Below are 22,140 nucleotides of genomic sequence, written 5' to 3'. Positions count from 1 at the left end.
ATATGTAGCATTTAACAATTAGAATTGCTACATATATATACTCCATTTTGTTACATGTTCTTTAGGCTTTACCCTACTTCCCTTAGACTGTATTTATGGATCAGTGTTACAGACATTTTTGGGGAAAAGAAGGTATTTTGTACTATACCACTTTAATAAATATCCTTTTCTAAATGATGATTGGGAATTCATGAGCTATAGCATTAGAAAAATGACACCCCTCCTGCCCCCCCCCAAATTCCCTAAGGCTAACTTTAGGCTCTGACCCAGCACATCAGTGGGAGTTTGGAGTCACTCCAGTACATGCAATATATCAGGTTCTCCAGTTTCTTGGTTGACCCTAGCTTGTCATGGTCGCTTATTGTTTTTTAATAATTAGTATGAAATTCTTAAAAAAAAAAAACCTAACACGTTTTATACTACTTTGTATCATGTTTGAATTTTAACAAAAGAGTAAACTGAGACAGATTACACAAGATAACATTTATTAAGCAAGGATATGCTAACCTGTCAATATATGAGTCAATTGCTTGCTTCCATTAATGCCAAGGACTCCAAGCAAGAGGACGGACAGTTCCCCTTATATAGGATTTGGGGAGTATAAAACAAAGAACAAGGTAGATGACACCATGGAATTAAGAGCAACATGATTGGTTGGAAGTTTGGTAATGGGGGCTAAGATCAATTCCCTTTCTTTTTTTCATGAGACTAAGAAGTGCTCATTGTTTAAATCTGGGTGGTCAAAAAGCAGCCCAGACGTTTTGGACATCAAATCAGACATCTTTGAAGGATAGTATCCTTTCTGTTCACACACATTTCCCATAGTTAGCAAAGTTCTTTGAAACAAGAATAGATTTTAAAATTTAACTCATCACAATTCAGCTGAACACTTGATCTAAGTTCAAAGACAAAAGAATCATGACTTAAGCAATTAAAAGACAAAAGCATTTATAGGACAATTAAAATGATAAAGATCAATAAGAAAATGATTCAGGATCGATTTTTATCTGTTTTGTATTTACCATACTGCCTAGACTAGTGGTATCAAACTGAAATAGAAAGGGATTCCTGCAAGCAACATATATTGACTTAAGAGAACTACAAATTAACATTATGTTGCCTTGTATTTTAATTTATTTTGTTAAACATTTCCCAGTTATATTTTAATCTGGTTTAGGGTTTCACTGGGAGTTTGACACCTCTGATCCAACATACTGTTTTGCATATAGAAGGTGATCATGAAGTATTTGACTTTTCTTGTTCATACTAGAATGCTATGCTTTAAGGAAACTTGATGTGAAAACCTTTCACAATTTATTATATACTTAGTAACCATAAAGAAAGAAAAATTATGAAATAAATATGTAGAATAAAACAGCATTTAACAAACTAGAATTGCTACATTTATATTCCATGAAGGTCATTAATAAAGGGAATGGATTCATATATACCAAAATATTTATAGTACTTTTTAAGGTTGCAAAGAGCTGGATACAAAATAGATGCCTTATGATTAGGAAATAGGTAAATTGCAATACATGAATGTAATGGAATATTACTCTGCTTTTAAAAGTAGAAAAAGTGACTAAAACAAAGAAGCATGGAAAGATTTATATGAGCTGATGCAAAGTGAAGAACTAAGAAAACAACATACACAATGACTGGAACAGTGTAAAGAGGAGGAAAACATACACAACTGAAACTGAATGTTGCAAAATTATAAATACCAAACTTGAACCCAAAAAGGAGATTAAAAAAAAAAGATACCACCACCTTCCTTCATTCACTTCTTTGTAGAGATGGGAGAATCCACTGTTGCGAAACATCGCCTATGTTGTCTTTTTTTTTTTTTTTTCCTGAATTTTCTTTTATATCTTTTGGGGAAAAAATGTTACCAAAAGTTGCTCTCTGAGAAGGATACGGTGGAAATGTAGTCACTGTAAAAAGAAATTAAAAGAAAATTATTTTTTTCACTATTAAGTTATTTTTTTCTGAAAAAAACTCTTTATTTTTCCCAACCTCCTCATCTGCTCTCCCTTTTTTAGTGAGAAAGGAAAACAAAACCCATTATAAACGTGTATATCAAGCAAAAAAAATTCCTGAATTGGTCATGTTCTACACCTCCTCCCCAAATGTCTTAACCTGTACTTTTAGATCTATCATTTCTCTATCCAAGAGTTGAATAAGTCGAAGGGGTGGGGGGGAGGAGGGGAGAGAAAGGTACAGTGTTGGTTTTGTTTTTATTTTTTGAATTAAGAGTTGAAGGATGTGTCCAAGATCAAACAACCAGTTAAGTGTTTGAGGCCAGACATGAACATGGGTCCTCTTGATTCCAAGGCTGATGTTCAATACTATTTCACCTCTCTGTTCTGGACAACATGTTTTCATGAGTTTTCATTTATTAATCATGCTTGGTTATTGTATTTGTTGGAGTTCCTTACTATTTCAGAGTTGTTTGTTTTTCAATTTCTGTTAAAATTTTATAAATTTTTCTCCTGGTTCTGCTTATTTGACTCTGCATCAGTTCATATCAATCATCCAAGGTTCCTTTGAAACTATCCCTTTATCATTCCTTATAGCACAATAACATTCCATCACATTCATACATCATAACTCATTTGGCCATTACCAACAGGATGAACATCTTATCAGTTTTTTTGCCACCATTTAAAGAACAGCTATAGCTTTTTTTGTATATGTGGGTTCTTTCTTTGATCTCTTTTTTTTCACATGGCTAGTGATATGAATTTCTCCCTCCAAAAATTGCCCATTTGTATCCTTTGATCATTTATCATTTGGAAAATGGTTCTTATTATTATAAATTTGATCCGCTTTATAGCTCTTAGAAATGAGATCTTTTATTAGACAACCTTGCTTCAACATTTTCATATTTACCTTTCTCTTCTAATTTTAGCTGCACTGGTTTTGTTTGTGCACGACTTTTTAATTTTGTGTAATCAAAATTGTCCACTTTTTTCCTGTGAATCTTTCTATTTATTTACTCATGAACTCATCACTTGGCTATATATCTAACATACTTCCATCCTCCTAATTGTTTATTAGTTTACTCCCTATGTCTAAGTAATATAGCTATTTGGAGCTTATCTTTATATGGTTTGAATGTTGGTCCATATTTGTTTTCTTTTAGTCTGCTTTCCTGTTTTCCCAACACTTTTTATTAAAAAAAATAAGTTCTTAATCATTTTAATGGCTTTAAAGGTAATATTTTTAAAGTCTTGACTTATGTTGCCTAACAGGGACCTGGGGCATCTTTTCACATGGTAAACAGTTTGCATGTTTTCCAGAAATCATTCTTTCATGTTTTTGACCATTGTCACATTAGCTGTTGGGTCTTATAGTTATGTTCCTGACATATTTTGGATCCTTGTATGCCACTCCCACATCTCAAGTATCAACAGAAACTTATGATTGGAAAAGACGATGGGCTGCTCATGAAGTGAAAGTTCAAGATGACTGATGAATGTTCTGAATAATCTGTGGTCTTCCCTGGCATCCATATAAAGACACTAGCTTTAGAGGAAGACCTCTCATGTGTTGAGATGACAATGATCCATTTTTCTAGATGGCAAGTAATGCCTTAGGAAGATAGTGACTTATAAGTAATAGAATAAGATATATTTAAGTTTTAAGGGTGTAGTAGTTAATTTTTGAGACTTAGTAAAATTTTAAATGAAAGTTTTCCATTTTAGGTTATGGCTATTGCTCCAACACATTATATATGGCAACGAGAACGGTCCATGCATCACAGTGGGGCTGTCAGAAACTACAACAGAGATGAAGTTCAGCTTCCCCGAGGACCTAGTGCCACACCAGTAGATTGTTCACTTTGTGGTAAAAAAGGAAGATTTGTAGGACTGGGATTGTCTTCATCATCATCTTCTTCATCCAGTGGCTCATTAGAAATGATGGAGAAATATTCATCTCAGGAATCATACAATTCATTCTCAGTGGACTTACCACCTGAACCACCTCAATCTTACTGTTATTCCCAAGGTAATGATTTAAAGTTATAAATAACATCATCCTTTAAACACTTATTTTTGAGCACTATTTTGTCCTTTGGGACATAAAATGGCATTTCCAAGAAGCATATAATTACAAACACAGAATGAAACTAAATATTAAGACATTCTGAGCAGATGATTACTGAAAGAGATAAAAATTGTTATTTTTTTATTTTGGTGACAGTGTCAACTTTATAGTTACGTATTAAAATTTACCAAAATTGGACTGAAACCCAAATCTTCCTGACTTATACTGCCTTACTTTCTAATTAGTGGGATTAACAAATGAAATCTAAAATGCTTAAAGGACCTAAATCTCTCCAAGTCTTCAGGAATTAAGCATAAAGCTTCTTGAATTGTCTTCATTTTTTTCATTACCATCCAAAGCAGAAATTTTTACATTCTCTAAAAGTGGTACTGAGTCTCAGACCCTTAACACTTCCTAGTTGTGTGACCCTGGGCAAGTCATTTAACCCCAACTGCCTCAGCCAAAAAAAAAAAAAAAAAAAGTGGTACTGAACATAACCTGTTAAAAGAAGGAATAAATAAAATTGTAGTGGTTTATTTGTTGGGGGAAAAGTAGGTCTGGATGAATTTGAAAGAAACCATATGAACAGGAAATTGAGTCAACTGGAAAACCAATTTCACCTAAATTATTTTTATATATACCAATGTCTGTTTCTAATCATTTAATGAAATATAGTACAAAAGTTAGATTTCATTAGCATTAACAGCTACAACAATATTTTATATTTTATATTTCTTCTTCCAAATATTTGCCCAACCTGAAAAACAAATCAAAACATAAAAGCAACTGATCTCTTTCTAGTTTTGTGATTCTATTAAATCACACTTGGGTTTGGAGTTATATTTATATTATAATTTATTAATTAGGATATCCCTTTTATTTTCCTTTAGAATTCAACTTCCTTACTTAAAAAGAAAAAACTGTTATCTAGAAAATGAAGCTATTTGCCCATAGTCATATAATAGTTACTAGTAGTGTGAAAATCAGAACCTAAGTCTTCTAACTTTCACTGATAGCACTCTATATTACACCATCTTACCATTAATATGTTCTTTTATAAGCCAATTTATTTTTAATACATTTATAGCTACATTTCTTGTGCAAATATTTTAGTTACTGAAAAATTTAGTTGTACTTTTTTGTTTCTGCTTTTAGTGTTAGGCATTTTGAAATATTGTGAAAATTGTGATCAGTTTTAAGAATAGCTTTTCCTTAAATTTCTTAGATCAGTTGCCCCACTGACTACTTCTACTACTTATTACATTACTTGCCTCTTAACTTTCCAATGTTCAAACAAGTATTAATAAAAACTCTACAATTCTAGAATGTAGCTAAGAATTCAGAAATAGGCAAAAAAAAAAAAAAAAAAAAGCTTTTTAGTAGTAAAACCAGAAATCACAAAATCTGAACATTAAAGCTCAGATACTTTATTCCTTTTGAACTCAATAAGCCTTTTTATTCTTATTTCAGAAATAATTCTGACATTTAGACAACTTGTATCCTACCCCACAGGATATGAAAAGTAACAAATTTTGATAAAGGTGTGGAGAAGAAATTTGCTACAGCTAAAGCACCTATTCTAATAGAAACAAGTGACAGCTAGTGACAAGGGAAATAGAAAAAATTGTACAAAGACAAAAATCTCAATGATGTATGGCAATCTGAAGCCATTTGTTAGAGGGGATAACAATCCCCACTTAACACCCTATGTGTCCTGATGGTATCACTATATTTTGGTATAGTAATTGATAATAATTAAAAACAAAACAAAAAACCCATGAAATGTATTAACTGGTAGGGAACTATAGGATAAGAGGAAGGGAACAGAATAGCCTGTGCCATTCCTAGTCCTAATTCTTTTATATTAAAGTTACCTGAAATATTTATTTAAGTATAATTCCTTATTCCTTGATGATACGTGAGATATAGTCTAAATATCATAATTAAAATTTGCTGTGTATTAATAGTATAATTAATAATAATGATGCCAATTTAGTGTCAGGAGAAACGAGTTCAAATTCTGTCTCTGATACTTAACTATGAACATGGGCAAGTTACTTAACATTTTTTTTAAAAACATCATTTATTAGATTTCATTTAATATTTTTTCCAGTTATATTCAAATCAAAACAAAAAAATTATATTTCTAAGATTTTTGAGTTCTAGGTTCTCTTCCTAAAAAAACCCATAGGTTTCCCACCCAAATGAAAATAAAAACCCGCAAGGAAAATTGAGAGAGAGAAGAGAATGAGAATACATCATTCTGTATTCAGACATAATTGGTTCCTTCTCTGAGTATGGATAGGATTTTTCATCATAAGTCCTTGAAAGTAATCATAAATATTTATATTGCTGAGAATAGCAGTCATTCATAGGTGTTCATCTCAGAACATTGCTATTTGTATATAGTGCATTTCATTTTGCTTGAGTTCATGGAGGATTTTCTAGTTTTATTTCCTTCCTGAAAGCATTTCATCATTTCCCATAGAATAATATTCCATCATAAACACATAACACAAATATGCATATTTTCAAATCATTCCCTAATTAATGGATACTTCAATTTTTTTTTTTTTCTGAGAAGAAAGCCACTGTGAATAATTTTGTACATGTAGGTTTTTTCTTTTTTTTGAATCTTTTTTGTTATTCATGCCAAGTAGTGGTGTTGTTAAGTTAAAGGATATGCATGAATTTGTAGTTCTTTTGGGCTTAGATCATATCATTTGATCATTTATCAATTGGGGTGTGGCTCTTTTTTTTTTTTTTTAATATGCTTCCCTTTAAATATTTTTATGTGTTGGAGGTAGGGACAGAACATATCTTTGTTTTTTCTTAGAGTGCTTCCTATGGAACAAAAGAGCTATTGGTACATAGAATTGATATTGAGAATAAGAATGCTATAGTAACCTTTAAAAGCTCACTGATTTTTAAGAAAGGCATCTGAATTTCAAAGGAGATACAAGATCAAACATATAAAATAGTGAATGAAGAACTCAATGAAGATTGGATAAGAAGTAGAATTCAAAGAACCCCCACCCCCCAACTTTGTTGTTGTTCAGTCATGTCCAACAGTTTATGAATGCATTTGGTGTTTTCTTGGCAAAGATACTAGAGTGGATTTATCATTTTCTTCTCCAGCTTATTTCACAGATGAAGAAACTGAGCTAAATGGGACTAAGGAACTTGTCCTGGGGGTCACTGAGCTAGTAAGCTTCTGAGACTAGATTTGTTCTCTCCCAAATTATACCAAGATCTGGGCTGAGGATTTAATTAACAAAGATCATAGCTTTCTTCTATATGAAGAACGTACTTTATGCAAAAAATAGATAACTAAGGATTACAAATAATATGGACTCTAAATCCAACACTATTTTAAATAAGATGTACAATTATCTTGTATCTCATTCAGTTAGAAGTCCTCGATTTCATCGGTATATACCCTCCCTCTTTGTAGCCTAAGATGACTACAATCCTTATCCTGTGCAATTTTCATCTGTGAAGAAATAGAAGGTCCACCAATATACTGTAGATATAGAAGGATAAGAGCACTTCTTAAGCACTTAAAGTGTGCTTATATAAAGATATATCTCCTTTTCCACAAAGACAACCCCAACTTTGTTATTGTTTGTAAATAGTTATTAGCCCAAACATTTATGTAACTCCTTTGAAAATCTCCAAAATCCAAAAGAAGTGTAACAACTTGTAATTAGTAAGATTTCATTTAACAAGACTTTAATATAATTGATATTTTGGCAAGGTGATTAAATCATCATTACCTCTTTAAGAGACAAAAGGAAACAAACATTTCTGCTGTTATTTATTTTTAACTTATTTTATATTAATATATTATATCATGTTATATAATATATTAATATTTTATATTAACTTTATTTTAAGATTTTTAACTTAACCAAAATGGTTTTACTTTGGAGAGATTAAACATTGTTTTAAATCTTTATAATGGCCTGAATATATTACATTCACTGAAATCCAAAAGTTTTGTTTTTTTCCAAATATACATAGAACCATCTGAATGTATACTTTAAAAAAACCTAACTTTCCATGTCTTAATACATTTTTTTTTAAATTTTTAATAGCTACTGATAACGTATCAAAAAAGGGAAGGAAAACTAGTTGCATGAAGCAAGACAAATCTATGGAATGGTTTACAGGAAATGAAGAGTGAAATGACTCGACTAAACCAACTTGGAATCATTAAATATAAAATATGAATGTAATTTCAAGATAAGTGTCAAAATGAGCTAATGCATGGTTTGTTTGTAACGGTTGCACAGTTGCCTGTTGACTTAGCTTTCATATTTTAAAATTCATATATAATAAAGATTTGTAAATCAAAGTAATAACAAAGATAAAACAACAAATCTATAAAAGCAATCATTTACAATATTAAGTTTATCTTGGTACTTTGCAATCTTGAAATTAGTTGTAGTCAGACATCTGGAGTATTCGGTTAATGTTCTGGGCTGAACTTCCTCAATTTGACAAGAAAAGCTAATTTAAGAGAAAAAAGAAGCATCATTACAATGACATAGAATTCACTTAACATGGATAATTGAGTTTAAAATGTTAAATTTTAAATGTGGTTAAAAACATTTGACATTTTATCTAACAAAAATTATTTGTTGAATATTACTTACCTGTGTGATTAGCTTGACAATGAAAGGGTCTAGCAATGTAAGGAATTGAGCTATATGGAAAACCAGAAAGTGATTCACCTGAATTCAAACAAACAAAAATATATGCATATATTATCATTATTATATTATAAACTGCACAAATCTTCAAAACCTGATTTAACTATTATATTAACTAATGTTAACTATTAACATACCTTAACATTATTTCTCTTTTGTTATGCTTTTTTTCTTCTGGCTAATATAATATTTTCCCCAAGTAAATTAATTTCTATATTTGATTTTCATTTCTGGGTCTCTGCTGTCTTAAAAAATAAACTTGTCACAGTATCACCTTGTTTATGTTTGTAAGGTGTTTGTACAATCAGTGATTAAGGTTTAGAAGCTAATTTATGAGATGAAGAATTAAGCAATACATACATACCAGGTTTTTCTGAATTAAATTTTTTCAGAATTCTCAGAGCAACAGCTCTCTATTTTAAAGCCATTATTTTAAAAATTATAAACTATCCTCTTCCTACAACTACTATTCTCTGTTTATTCATGTTTGTTAAATCCTTTGTGTCTCAAGATATTTTCATTATAAGATACATTTTTTAAAAACCCATTTGCATAGAAAGCCTTACTATTTAAATATGAATACTTTTCATCAAAACTACTGATACTGAGAGCTTTTCTTTACAAACATTAATGTATACAGTGTCTTCTACAAACCTTATGGACATCATTTTAAAATACTATATACACTAAGAAGCTTAATAATTCCAAATAGCAACAAAGGCACTGAAAGGCAGGAAAATAAGAGTTTCATATATTCAGGAAATTCTGATTTAACTGTACATGAATAAGTACCATTTTTCAGTATGTAAAAGGAGTTAAGTATTAAATATTTCAAATGATATTCACTGAATACTCAAAACCCCAGAGTCCATTTACTATTGAAAAAAAATTTCATATCAAAAAAGTCATGCTTACCATAATCATTCTCTTGTACATTCTCACTTTCTTCAGTTTCAGTTTCCCTTTGGGAATGTAATTTTAAATCTATACTGGTTTTAGGCTCTACTCTTTGGGCTAAAGTGCCATCTTTCCTTTTTGCTGGGCATACTAACCAGTCTCTAATAAGAACTTCTCTTATCTGTTCACACAAGAGCGCAAGTTTGCAGATACGTATTCCTTCTAAAAGTTCAATTACCTGTGTGATACTTACAGAAAAAAGCAAAATTTATAATGAAATTTTAGTGAAATCACTACATAATTTTAAAATACATTTTTATACCACTAAACATAACCAAAATATAGGATTGAGTCAATGTTACAATTTGAAAAAAAGTTACTGTATTCTGTAAAAACTTTGTGAGGGTAAACAAAAACCTCTTTTATATCTTGCTGTTAACATATCTATATTATAGCTTTCCATGTTAATGGAAGAGAGACCTTACATACGAAAATGTATATAAAATGTACTAGCAATTATAACAATTCATAGATACAGTATTTTATGATAATTTTACTATATGATTTTTGTTTCCACAAATTACAACTAAACATTATTTCAATCTGATGTTTCAGGAAATTAAAATGTATTTAGTATTATATCACATACTCACTTTGCTAGATATACTGCACATATGCCACCTTGCTTAAGATTTGGATATACGATAGGTAAGGCAATATGAGGATTTAGCATGTCCAAAGCTACCTTTAAAGGAGAGAAAATATGCACTGAGTTTTATTAAGTAAAGGCACAAAATTTTTGGGGGGGAGGTTATGTTGGGGAAATAGAGAAGAAGTAGTTTACTTTTGGAAAGCTATTTTATACACTTAAGAATGTTTTTCATTAGATTGTAGTATTGACAACTGTTGTATGATTGATATTGATATTGATGTACTTGTCTGGTGATCTATAATTGTCAGCACTTCTAAATTTTAACTATAAAAAACAGAATGACATGTTTTAGATATGGTAATTTTGCATTTTTCTTTGGGTTTCTTTACTTATACATTTCATCTAAACTTTTACCAATAAAAATTAATATGATATTCAAAATCTGTTTTATTTATCATACATTACAAAAATCACAAGCCTGGGGTGGAGCATAATATTTCCTGTGAATTTATTATTTAAAGGTTTTATTAATATGCTTATTTTAAAAATCACAGTGAAGTCCTTATTTATTTCCTGACATGTTCCACTACCACTAATGACCACCACCATTGTTCTGTTCTTGGAAACAAAAACAGTTAAGTAAACAAAACTATCATGTATGCAACATTTCATATCTATAGTTAATTCTTTACTTTAAATGAGAGGAAGGAAGTGGCACCTGTATGTTTGAAGAAAATATCTCTAAGGAAGAAAATTTGCACTTGATTTCTTATGTATTCTTCATGACGCCCAATTTTGTTCTAGTCACAAAGATGGTACTTAACAATTCTTCTTAGAGAAATGATACTGAATCTAAGATTTGCTACAAATAAAAAGTCAATATCCAAAACAAAAGAAATTGTTGATGACTTAACAATTTGAAGCTATTTACTGCATGATATTTTATACTAAGATGACTTGTTTTCAGAAAAACACAATCTCCAACACATTTCTGACAAAACAGTCATCAAATAAGCAAAATATTGAATTGAAAGTAGCCAATGTGGTCTTTTAGTTAATCACTGATGAACATTAACTGACTCATAGGCTTTAGTTGAAAGCAGGAACATAGTTCAGTGAAAAGAATGTTTAACTTGAGAGTCAGAAGGCCTTCAAAACTCAACTCTTCAACTTAGGATGTATGACTTTTGGGAAAATCATTTTATGTTTTTGAAGGTTCAGTTTTTTCATCTATAAAATGAGAGGTTGAATCAGATTGACCTCTTAGGTCTATCCATATCAATCTATATTTCTAATATGAGTTGAATTTGAGTAATAGAAAATAAGTGTTAAATTAATAAGAGATGCATCTATTTCCCCCCACAACTTTTAAAAATTGAATTAAATTGTAAACTTGCCTATTCAAGGGAGGCACCAGATTTGGAATCAGAACGAATTGGATTCAAGACCTGCCACAATATTAAACTTCTTGACTCTGGGCAAATCACTATATTCCTGAATCTGTTTATCTGTAAAATTGAGAAAATTGTATTATATCATAGGGTTGTTGTAAGGAAAGTACTTTGCAAAACAAAGTACTGTATAAATGTAGGTTATTGGCCCAAGTTTTGTTTGCAAACATAGAATTGTTCATATACATGAACAATGATTTATCTATTATTTTATTAATTGAAAATCTCCATGAATTAGCACATCCATACTTCACCAGCAGAATAAGTAAAGATGTTCATTATGATGGCTCCAAAGAAAAATAACTTTTGTATCATTAGTTTTTTTTAAAATTCGGAGTTCAAAGACCATTAAGTTCAATGCATACCCCACCAAAAAAATCCTTACTGTAACGTACCCTATAAGTGCTCATCTAGTCTTTGCTTGAAGACCTCCCATAAAGGAAAGTTACCATCTCTCAGAGCAGCTAGCATATCTGGGCAGCTCTCTATATAAGAAAACTTTTTCTATCATTAAGTCTAAATTTGTTACTTTCTTTGAAACTTCTACTTAGTGATCTTGCTGCTCTCTGTTCCAAGTTTAGTCAGAACTTGTTATAACAAAAAGATTAATATGGTAGTCCATCAGATACTTAAAAATAGCTATCATGTCCCTCTGAGACTTCCAGACTTTACTCAGGTCCTTCAAACAATCTAATAGATTCAAAGTCCTTAGCCATTTTTGTTGTCTCTGGACTCTCCAGCTTATCAATATCTGTCTGCCTTTTGGGTTTTTTTTTTTTTTTTTTTTGGTGAGTGTGTGTGTGTGTGTCTGTGGGGTGGGGGAGGGGGAAGAGGAAGAGAGACAAATGTGATTAAGTGACTTGCCATGGGTCACATTACTTACTAAATCTAAAGCCAGATCTGAACTCAGATCATCCTGGCTCCAGAGCTGCTGCTCTATCCCAATGTCTTTCTTAAATTGTGGTACCCAGAATAACAGTATTTCAAATTTGATCTGACAAGGGCAGAGTTCAGTAGAACCATTACTTTCTTGTTCCTATAAGCTATACTTCAATTAATGCAGCCTAACATCTCATTCTCATCTAGTTATCACATCACAATGTTGACTCATGACATATTTTGATGGAAGTGGATTTCGTTGACAAAGAGACCTGAGTTTCAATTGATAAATGACGGACAAAAGCAGCTACACCCAAAGAAAGAACACTGGGAAACGAATGTGAACTATCTGCATTTTTGTTTTTCTTCCCGGGTTATTTTTACCTTCTGAATCCAATTCTCCCTGTGCAACAAGAGAACTGTTCGGTTCTGCAAACATATATTGTATCTAGGATATACTGCAACATATCTAACATATATAAAACTGCTTGCCATCTAGGGGAGGGGGTGGAGGGAGGGAGGGGAAAAATCAGAACAGAAATGAGTGCAAGGGATAATGTTGTAAAAAAAAAATTACCCTGGCATGGATTCTGTCAATATAAAGTAATTATTAAATAAAAATTAAAAAAAATAAAACAAACAAACAAACAAAAAAAAACAATGTTGACTCATACAGAGTCTGCAGTCCACTTAAAACTTTTATTGAAGCCATATTAATTTATATCCAATATGCTGTTGATATTAAAAGGATATTGTTTTTTGATAATTTGAAATATACTATCTGAAAATTTAATTAACTAGAACATTCAATTAACTAGAAAATATTAAATAGAATGATTGTTCTGCATTAAAAAGTTCTTGCCTAGTTAAAATGTGTCAATAGAAAAATAGCCTGTTAAGTATGGGAAAAATTCAGTTCAAAAAACATTTATTAAGCATTTACTCCACAAGCTGCTAGGCTAAATACTGTGGATAAAAAACCAACAATAAAATAAGCTATTGTCTTCATGGAAAAGCAAAATTTAGAAATCCAAGATAGAGGTCTTAGGGTCTGCTAGAAATAATTTGAATGATATAAATGTGCCTTTTGGATATCATGTCGTTTGTCTCCAGTACCACAAATGAGAAAACAAAATTGATACAACAGGATCTTATCATTTAAAGAGGGATCATGAAGTAAAAAACATCCCACCTAATGATTCAATCTGAGAACCTAATGTTCTAGAACACATTTTTAAAAGATTTACCCCATCAAATGTTATAGATTCTATGTCATCAGCAGCTTTTAAGATATCCTTATGAATGAAATCCACGTTATCTGGCCATTCTTCCACATGACTAATCTTCCATGCATCACGCCAACACTTGTAGTTCTTCTTAGCCTGGTTGTGATGGTCTTTTCTAATTTCAAAACTTTTAACTCGTCCCTGTAATCCAACTAAAATTTTGAAGGAATAACATTGAACAATAGTAGCATTATTTTATAATCTTGAGATGTTATTAAATTTTTTAAATTAGCAAAGAGAAAAAAGCCTCCCACCTTCAACAGCAAGTTTTCCCCATTGTCTCTTCTTAATGTTAGTGCCTTCCTCTTTTAATTATTTCCAGTTTATCCTGTATATAGCTTGTTTGTACGTAGTTGTTAGCATATTGCCTCCCCATTAGACTGAATTCCTTGAGAGCAGGGTCAGTTATTGGAAAGGTTACTTTAATCCACTCATCTTTGGCTCCATTCTTCATTCCAGTAACTATCCAAAACAAAATATCACCTCCCTACATGTGTTATCTCACCTACAAAAATGCAAGTTCCTTGAAAGTATTTTTATCTCCAGTTTAACACATAATAAATGTTTAATAAATGCTTATTCATTTATTTAACTTAATAAAAGGCTGAGTTAAACAAAAGATAGATAAATGATAAATTTGAAGGGCCCAATAGTAGTGACTTAGTGTACAGAACAAAATGTCAAAGGAAAGCAGCATCTAGTAAAGATAAAATTTAATCTCATAGCTATTAAATCCATTTTGTTCAGTCATGCCCAACTCTTCATGATCTTGTTCATGACAAAGTGTGTCAATTTATTCCCATAACCTTACTCATCATCCCTATAACTTTTCATACCAAAAGTTTCCCCTGTCCCCTATTTTCTTGTGTTCAGTAATATGACAATTGATTAGATCTTGGAACAGGATTCCAAAACTGAAAGAAGTGGGAGAAGAGTATGAATGCTATTTTTTGCAAGAAGGCTGTGGAAGATGGGGTAAAATGAGGAACTGACAGATTTTTCCTGAAATAGTATTCTTGGAGATACATAATAGAATTCATCTTTCTCCCTAAATCCTCTTCTCTTTCCAACATTATTCTTATTGTCAGAAGTACCACTATCTAGGCACACAGGCTTAAAATCTCATCACTCTCAACTCTTTACTTCCATTCACATATTTAATCTGTTGAATATATTCTTTTCTATCTTTACAACATCTCCCCTACCTGTTTTCTACTCTCCATTGATAAAGCTGCCAGGATGGCAGAATCCAAGTCTCTCCCCACTCAAATACATTTTCAGCTATTTTTGCCATTCTTTATATCCTCAGAGCTAAACAAAGGTCTGCCACATAGTAAGCAATTAATAAATATTTGTTGATTGACATGCAGTCAGTAATCAGGATTGCCCAAAGTAGATTTTCTCTGGTGTGAGCAAATAGGCATTGTTATAAATTCTTGTCATAATATACAAAATGAGATCATTTCCTCTGTTCCAAGTTTAATCATAATTTCTTACCTGCTTGTGATAAAAACAAACTCATTCCTCCAGAACCTGACCCAGCATCCAAAATAACATCACCTTGTTTGACATTCATCATCATCAGCATCATATTCATATCCTATGAAAAAATATTGATAATTTAAGAGTTATTTATACAATCAACAAATATCTGAACACTATACTTGGCATAAAGAGTAGGGAGAAAACAAAGGAAATATGTTTCTAAGGAGCTTACATAATAGATGATATAATTTAAATTGTTCAATTAAAGGAAATCAAAAAATCTTTTAATAATCAAATCTAATGGTCTTTTCTTTTCATTATTAACCCTCAACCTCTGCAGCACATGACATTTTCAAGCATTCTCTTCCTTGGCTTAGAAAGCACTATACAAATCTCAGTCCTCCTACATCCTCTGACTCCTCCCACTTCACTTTTTGAAAGACTCTTCTTCCCTACAATCTTTAAGGATTTTTTTCAAAGTTTTGTCCTAGGCTACCTAGACTATCAAAAGTTTTAACTCTCAATCTAAGAATTTCCAGTTTTATATCCTAGCCTCAATGTCTCTCTTAAATTGCAATCTCTTCTTTCCAGTTATATGACAGATGTTTCCACATGATTGTCCAACTGTCAATGAGCATGTCCAAAACCTTAACTCCATATGTTACTATAAACTAGCTCCTCATCCTTTTCTTCTTGTTACTGCCCCCACCAATTCTCAATCTAGATTCAAAAGCTCAGTTATCTTTGATTCTTTTCTCTTTCCCTATCATCTCAATTCTTACCTCCTCTTTCCTTTTTATCACTCTGAATCATGTCCTTATCTCTTGAGCCTGAACTGCTACATATAGTAGCCTCCTAACTGGTTTCTCTACGGTCAGACTTCCCCTCTACTCTATCCTCCAGTGCTACTATTAGTCTTTTGTGATCCTCTTAAAGCACTCTAATGAAGTTACTCTTCTCGACTTACTGATTAAAATCCAAACTTCTTAGTCTAGCATTCACTTTCTATGATCACTTTTTCAGATGATGGTATTGTTGATGAGGGAAAAAAGAAAATGAGCTATATATCTTTATCCACTATTTTTCAAGTAATGTTGGACTTAGTCATTCTGTGGAATACCTTAACTGAAGCTGTCAAAATTCTATCAAATAAATGACTTCCAGGAAGTCTTCCATCACAATCATTCTACACTTTTATCTCTCTAATGGCTTTTACTAGATTTTTATTACAGTCATGTATGTATTTGTCTTATTTCTCCTACTCAATTATAAGTTGTCCAAGGAGAGAGACTTATAACACTTTCGGAACTAAATAAAAATCAATAAAGAAGGAAATGAAAAAATGGGCATTTAAAAATGAATTTGAATGAAAATAGGAACCAAATGGTTTAATAAAAAGCACATTCTAGGCCACAGCTTCAATCCCTCCATGTAACTCCTCTATTGTCTGCTACTTACATTCTTATACTTAGAAAGAAACAGCTGTTTATTGGTAAACTTATTAATCACTTATGGGCCAGGCATTATGCTAAGTACTGCGGATATATAGAAAGGCAAAAGACATTCCCTATTTTCAAGGAGAAGACAACCTGCAAACAACTAAGTGCAAACAAGCTCCACATACAGGACACATATATATTGGAAACAATAGAGAAAGTACTAGATAGTGGTTAGAGAACTAGATTCAAGAAAATCTAAATTCCAACACCCCTTGACAGGTATTAGCTATGTGATCCTGGGCAATAATTTAATTTTTACAAGATATGAACAATTTTCAGACGAAGAAATTAAAGCCATCTATAGTCACATAAAAAAAATGCTCTATATAACTAATTGAAAAATGCAAAGTAAAACACCTCACACTTACAGATTGGCTGAGATGACAGGAAAAAATAATGATAAATTTTGGAGAGGATGTGGAAAAATTGGGACTCTAATGCATTGTTGGTAGAGTTGTGAAATGATCCAATCATTCTGGAGAGCAATTTGGAATTAGGCTCAAAAGGCTATATAAAAACAGTGCATACCCTTTGATATAACAGTGCCAATACAGAATCTGTACCCACCCACATGTGCAATCATAAAAATCATAAAAAAGAGAAAAGGACTCACATGTCAAAAATGTTTGTGGCAGCTCTTTTGGTGGTGGTAAAAAATTGGAAAATGAATAGATGCTTATCAATTGGGGAATAGTTGAATAAGTTATAGTATATGAAAGTAATAGATCATTATTTTCTATAAAAAATGATGAACAAATTGATTTTAGAAAGGCCTGGAAATATTTACATGAACTGATGAGCGAAACAAGAAGAATCAGGAATACATTATACACAGTTAACAACAAGATTGTGTGAGGATCAGTTATGACAGAATTGGTTCTTCTCAATGGTTCAGTGATCCAAAGCAATCCCAATAAACTTGGGATGGAAAAATGCTGTCTGCATCCAGAGAGAGTACTATGGAGACTGAATGTAAATCAACATATATTATGTTCATTTTTTTTTCTTTTCTGTTTTTCCCTCCTTCTGGGTTTTTCCCTTTTGTTCTGATTTTTCTCTTCCTACATGATTTGTAAGGAAATTTTTTTTTTTTCAAAAGTACATATATAATAACAACAACAAACAAAAATGTGGCTTTTTACATGTGACAGGTAGTTAAGGACCACAGTTGAGTATGAAGGGGCAGGTCAATTCTCTGAAAGCCCCTACAGCTGTGAATCATAACACACTTGAAGAAATTCCAAATCAGCCTTTACTGATGCAGATGTTGCTTGTGGATTGGGAATGAAATGAATCAGAGGCAAGAGGAAAAAGGAGAGAGGTCAGAGAATGCAACTGCCTCTCAGTCTCCATGTATTGTTATCATCTTCTCACATGAAGGGACCTATTCTGCTGGTCAGAATTAGATCCCCAGCAGACACTAGTAAGTGGCTATAACAACCAGGGAAAAAAAATTAAAAAAAAATTTTAATCTATATGTTCTTTAAGCAACTCTATAGGACTTAACTATTTTAGTGAAATGATCTGGCAATGGCGAAATCAAGGATCCCAAGAACAATTAACCATAATCAATTTCATGTTTTTCCCAACATTTAAGGCCATTAATAAATCAGTGTTGGCTTTTCACAAATATATCATGAAACAACTTTAAATGTATTTTTATAAACTGAATCTCCCTTTTAATGCCAAATTTTCTGAAACGTACTTATATCTAAAGATTTTACTGTCTCACACTGCTCCTCAAACTTTTTCAATATGGTCCCAATATCCACTAATCTAGTAAAACTGCTCTCAAAATTACCAATGGCTTCCTATTAGTCAAATCCGAAGGCCTTTTATAGTCCACATACTTCTTTACCTCTTTAAAGCACTGGACAGAAATGACCATTCCCTTCTTTCCCTCTGGATATTTTTTCTATCTGCTGGTTCTTCATATTTGTAAACCTTAAATCTAAGTATTTCTTAGGGTGTGTATACACACACACACACACACACACACACACACACACACACAAACTGTGATAGCCTCTGGTAATCACATCGTGACAAAATTAAGGAAGCTGAGCGCATACAAACTGATAATACATAAGTATTTTAACCAGGGCTGAAATTAAACACTTTGGATATATTAGACCACCATACGTACCGTTTCAGAAACCCGTGGTTATCTAATTAAGGGGCATTATTACCTTTGGATATGATATAGTAGGCCCTCTTTTCATCAATAAAACAAACTCTTCCAATGCTGGTCTTCTCAGCATAAAGCGGTAACCAATCGAAGTTCTAAATAATTGGCCGGGCAACTTCCCAATCATTTCTTTGTATGGAATTGCTCCCCAGTTACTACTTAATTGTCCCGCAGCCTCCAACTTAAACATTCTTTTAAATGTATTTTCGCCTTTTTGGAACTCAGCGTAAAGAAGATCCCCGGGTTGAAAGGGGAGTTCTTTAGGACAGGACTTGACCGAACGTGCAGGCAACTCTTTGCTCTGCGCGGGCTGCGTTTTACGATAATGTCCTGGGGTCTGTGCTGGGGGTAGGAGGGTCACCTCGCTTTCATCGCTATACTGCCGATGGTCAATGGCCGCGTATTTGATCTCGAGAGCCAGCATGTTCTCTGTCAACATTCTCGCAGGTTTCTCCACAGAAGAAAGAGACCGTGCACCCTGAGCACCCAAAGAGAGTTGCGGCCAGCTGGCGTCGTCACCTTGGTGTGGAACAGAAGAATCAACGGGCTTCTCCATAAGATTCTCATCTTTGCAACAGGTGCCGCTCCCCCCACCCAAATCCCCAGTGTCTCTGGGACACGAGGCGCAGGACCGCGGTCCAGTCCCTTCTAAAAGGCAGCGAGGACTCCGCCTCAGGCGAACTGGCAGGCAGCGCGGCAACGTTCCGGACTGGAAGGGGCCGAGTGCGAGCCCACTCCTCCGCAGCAATCGGAGCACAGACGAGGAGCATTTAGTAGCAGGAAGAAACATGGTTTCGGTAAGAGCCGGTGCGGTCTCAGGCTAGTGACGTGATGTGCGGCTATTAGAGCCTTCCGGATCCGGGGACCAGACAGGATCCACAGGAGCTGCCGTGGTCCCGTACAAGTGACGTAAAGCCTGGCGAGAGAAGCCTTCCGGGTCAGTGCCGGCGTGTAAGCCAGTTAATCAATACTTCAGTTAGTCTAGTTAATAACAAAAATTCATGGAACGTCTACTGTGTGCCGGCCACTGTACCAAGCGCTGGAGATAGAAACAAAGGCAAAAACACCGTCCCAGCTCTCAAAAAGCTCAGGGGAAGACTACAGACAGCGCGCCGGGTGGGCAGGGGTAAGGGGGGCCGCAAGGACCACTGGAACACGCCTGTTGTCCGGTGGGGTCCTGACCTTCCCGAAAGGAAAGCGCCTGCTCTTCCACTTAATACGTGCTTGTTGAATTGAATTGCCTAGGCGGAGTAAATTACGCCAGGACTGGGACCCCACCCACATCTGGGGTCACTTGAACTGGATGATCTGCAGAGGGGCCCATTCAGTGCAGCCCAAACTAAAGGGATTGGGGTGAATCTGGTGAATCCGTGCCCCTTAAAGGCCGGAACGTCTGATTGACACAGTGCTTTGTATGTAGTAGATGCTTATTAAATGTGTGTTGGATTTAATTGACTTGCTTTTCCTGATCCTAATTCCTTTTGAAAGCGTAATTAAATCAATACAGCAATCATTCTTGGGAAGTGTGCCATTCGAATCCTCTATGGCTCTACTCATCATCTTACTAACTTCAAACCAAATATACCTCTGGCTAGCCACCACTCTCAAACGAGCTTAAGGACAAGAACTATCTTTTCTCTCCTATCTTTTATTCCTCTTTAGGATGCACTCTACCTAGACCTTCTCGACTACTTGGAAATCTCTTCATCACTAAAGCTCAATCTAGTTCTGGTATTCAAACATTACATGTACTCTCCACCCATGAGGCCTCTGATTAGACATCTCCTTCTAGACCTTTCATTTAAAGAGGGCTCCCGGACTATGTTTCATTCTTCCCCCGGCTACATTCTGGATTCTGTACCGTGTTCCTGGAAACCTTTCATGCTCCCTTTCTGATTTGTCTTACCGCCATTTGAATGTAAATTGCTTGAAGATAGAAACTGTCTTTCTGCTTGTATTTGTATTCCCTTCATTTAGAACAATGCCTGGCACCTTTTTTTTCATTCATTCATATTTTACCTCTTAATTTCCTAAGAACTTAATTTGACAAAAAAAAAAAAAGGTTTTAGATTGATTCATCTTTGAAGCTTTTAAAAGTTTATGTAGAAATTTAGGGTTTGCAAAGTGATTGGTATACATTATCTCATTTAAATAACCCTAAAGTTAAGTCCTGGGCAGCTAAGTGTTGGAGTTGGTAGAGTGCCAGCTCTGGAATCCAGAAATACCTGTATTCAAATGTGGCCTCAGTCACTTACTAGCTGTGTGACCCTAGGTAAGTCACTTAACCCTGCTTACCTTAGTTTCCCCATCTGTAAAATGAGCTGAAGGAAGTGGCAAACCACTCCAGTATCTTCACTGAGAAAATCCTAAATGGGATCATGGAGAGTCAGAAACAATTCAACAACTTAGTAAAATGTCAGAGGTATGATTCTAAACCAAGTTTTTCTGAGTTAAGGACCAGAATTCTGTCTACTCAAATCTAATCTGTCTTCTTTGGTTAATTCATAGATGGAGAGGTACTGGGTACATCAGGCATCAGCTCCCTACTAGATGAAGATTTCTCTATTAGCATGTTTCTCTGAGTAGAAAAGTGCTACCACCAAATAGATCCTGTAAGGGAAGGACTAAATCCACAAAACATAGGAGACCTGTACCATATAAAGTACATGATAATTCTGTGCATTATTCCGATAGTAAAATCTGAGATGAAAGCAAAATATTTGTTCAACAATCCCACAAAGAATCTTTACCAAGGTTTGGAGAGGAAAGTCACCTCCTATACTGAACTATTTATGTTCTTTCTACATCTTTCTTCTATAACTCATTTCTTTCTAACTTTTTTCTCTTATTAGTTCCAAGTATAGTTCAAGAACCCCTGTGTATCTTTGAAATGGTCTGTGAGGTCAATTCTATTTTCATGATAATATTAGGATATAGTATTAAGATGTTCCTTTTCCAACTACTGTCTGTATAAGGACAAATTATCCATTTTCTTCACTTTATCAAAACAGATTAAATAACTTCAGAAGCAGATA

General features: G+C 33.5%; 2 protein-coding genes across 3 annotated transcripts in view; one reads left to right on the top strand and one right to left on the bottom strand.

The window, feature by feature from the left end:
* The window catches only part of SPDYA (speedy/RINGO cell cycle regulator family member A), a 31,476-nt gene extending 23,217 nt beyond the window's left edge, over positions 1-8,259 (top strand). The window contains exons 7-9 of the mRNA XM_051976221.1: positions 3,711-4,014; positions 4,606-4,608; positions 8,151-8,259. Of these exons, the coding sequence (XP_051832181.1) occupies positions 3,711-4,014; positions 4,606-4,608; positions 8,151-8,239 (396 nt within the window). The 3' untranslated portion in view covers positions 8,240-8,259. The remainder of the gene's footprint in view (positions 1-3,710; positions 4,015-4,605; positions 4,609-8,150) is intronic.
* On the bottom strand, positions 469-19,944 carry TRMT61B (tRNA methyltransferase 61B). Of its 2 annotated transcripts, XR_007950454.1 has the most exons (8): positions 19,107-19,943; positions 15,431-15,533; positions 13,895-14,085; positions 10,319-10,410; positions 9,684-9,913; positions 8,712-8,789; positions 8,457-8,565; positions 469-1,937 (listed from the first exon to the last, which is right to left on the bottom strand). XR_007950454.1 is itself a non-coding variant. In XM_051976220.1 (7 exons), the coding sequence occupies exons 1-7, from the start codon at positions 19,893-19,895 to the stop codon at positions 8,525-8,527; spliced, it is 1,524 nt and encodes a 507-aa protein (XP_051832180.1). In that variant the 5' UTR covers positions 19,896-19,944; the 3' UTR covers positions 6,655-8,524. The 2 variants fall into 2 exon arrangements, 1 of the variants encoding a protein (XP_051832180.1); XM_051976220.1 differs by lacking the exon at positions 469-1,937 and having other exon boundaries at positions 6,655-8,565; positions 19,107-19,944.
* Positions 19,945-22,140: the final 2,196 nt, after the last annotated feature.

Source organism: Antechinus flavipes, chromosome 2, assembly GCF_016432865.1.
Source record: "Antechinus flavipes isolate AdamAnt ecotype Samford, QLD, Australia chromosome 2, AdamAnt_v2, whole genome shotgun sequence".
In the NCBI taxonomy this organism is placed as follows: domain Eukaryota; kingdom Metazoa; phylum Chordata; class Mammalia; order Dasyuromorphia; family Dasyuridae; genus Antechinus; species Antechinus flavipes.
This window is presented reverse-complemented; position numbering and strand designations above follow the sequence as displayed.

Bases quoted from the DNA above. Each gene is read 5' to 3' on its own strand.
- TRMT61B (XM_051976220.1), bottom strand. From the start codon at position 19,895: ATGTTTCTTCCTGCTACTAAATGCTCCTCGTCTGTGCTCCGATTGCTG. The intron at 15,534-19,106 runs GTAATAATGCCC...ATTTTTTCATAG, and splicing joins CTACTATATCATATCCAAAG to GATATGAATATGATGCTGAT. The intron at 9,914-10,318 runs GTGAGTATGTGA...TTTTTCTGTAAG, and splicing joins TGTGCAGTATATCTAGCAAA to TATCACACAGGTAATTGAAC.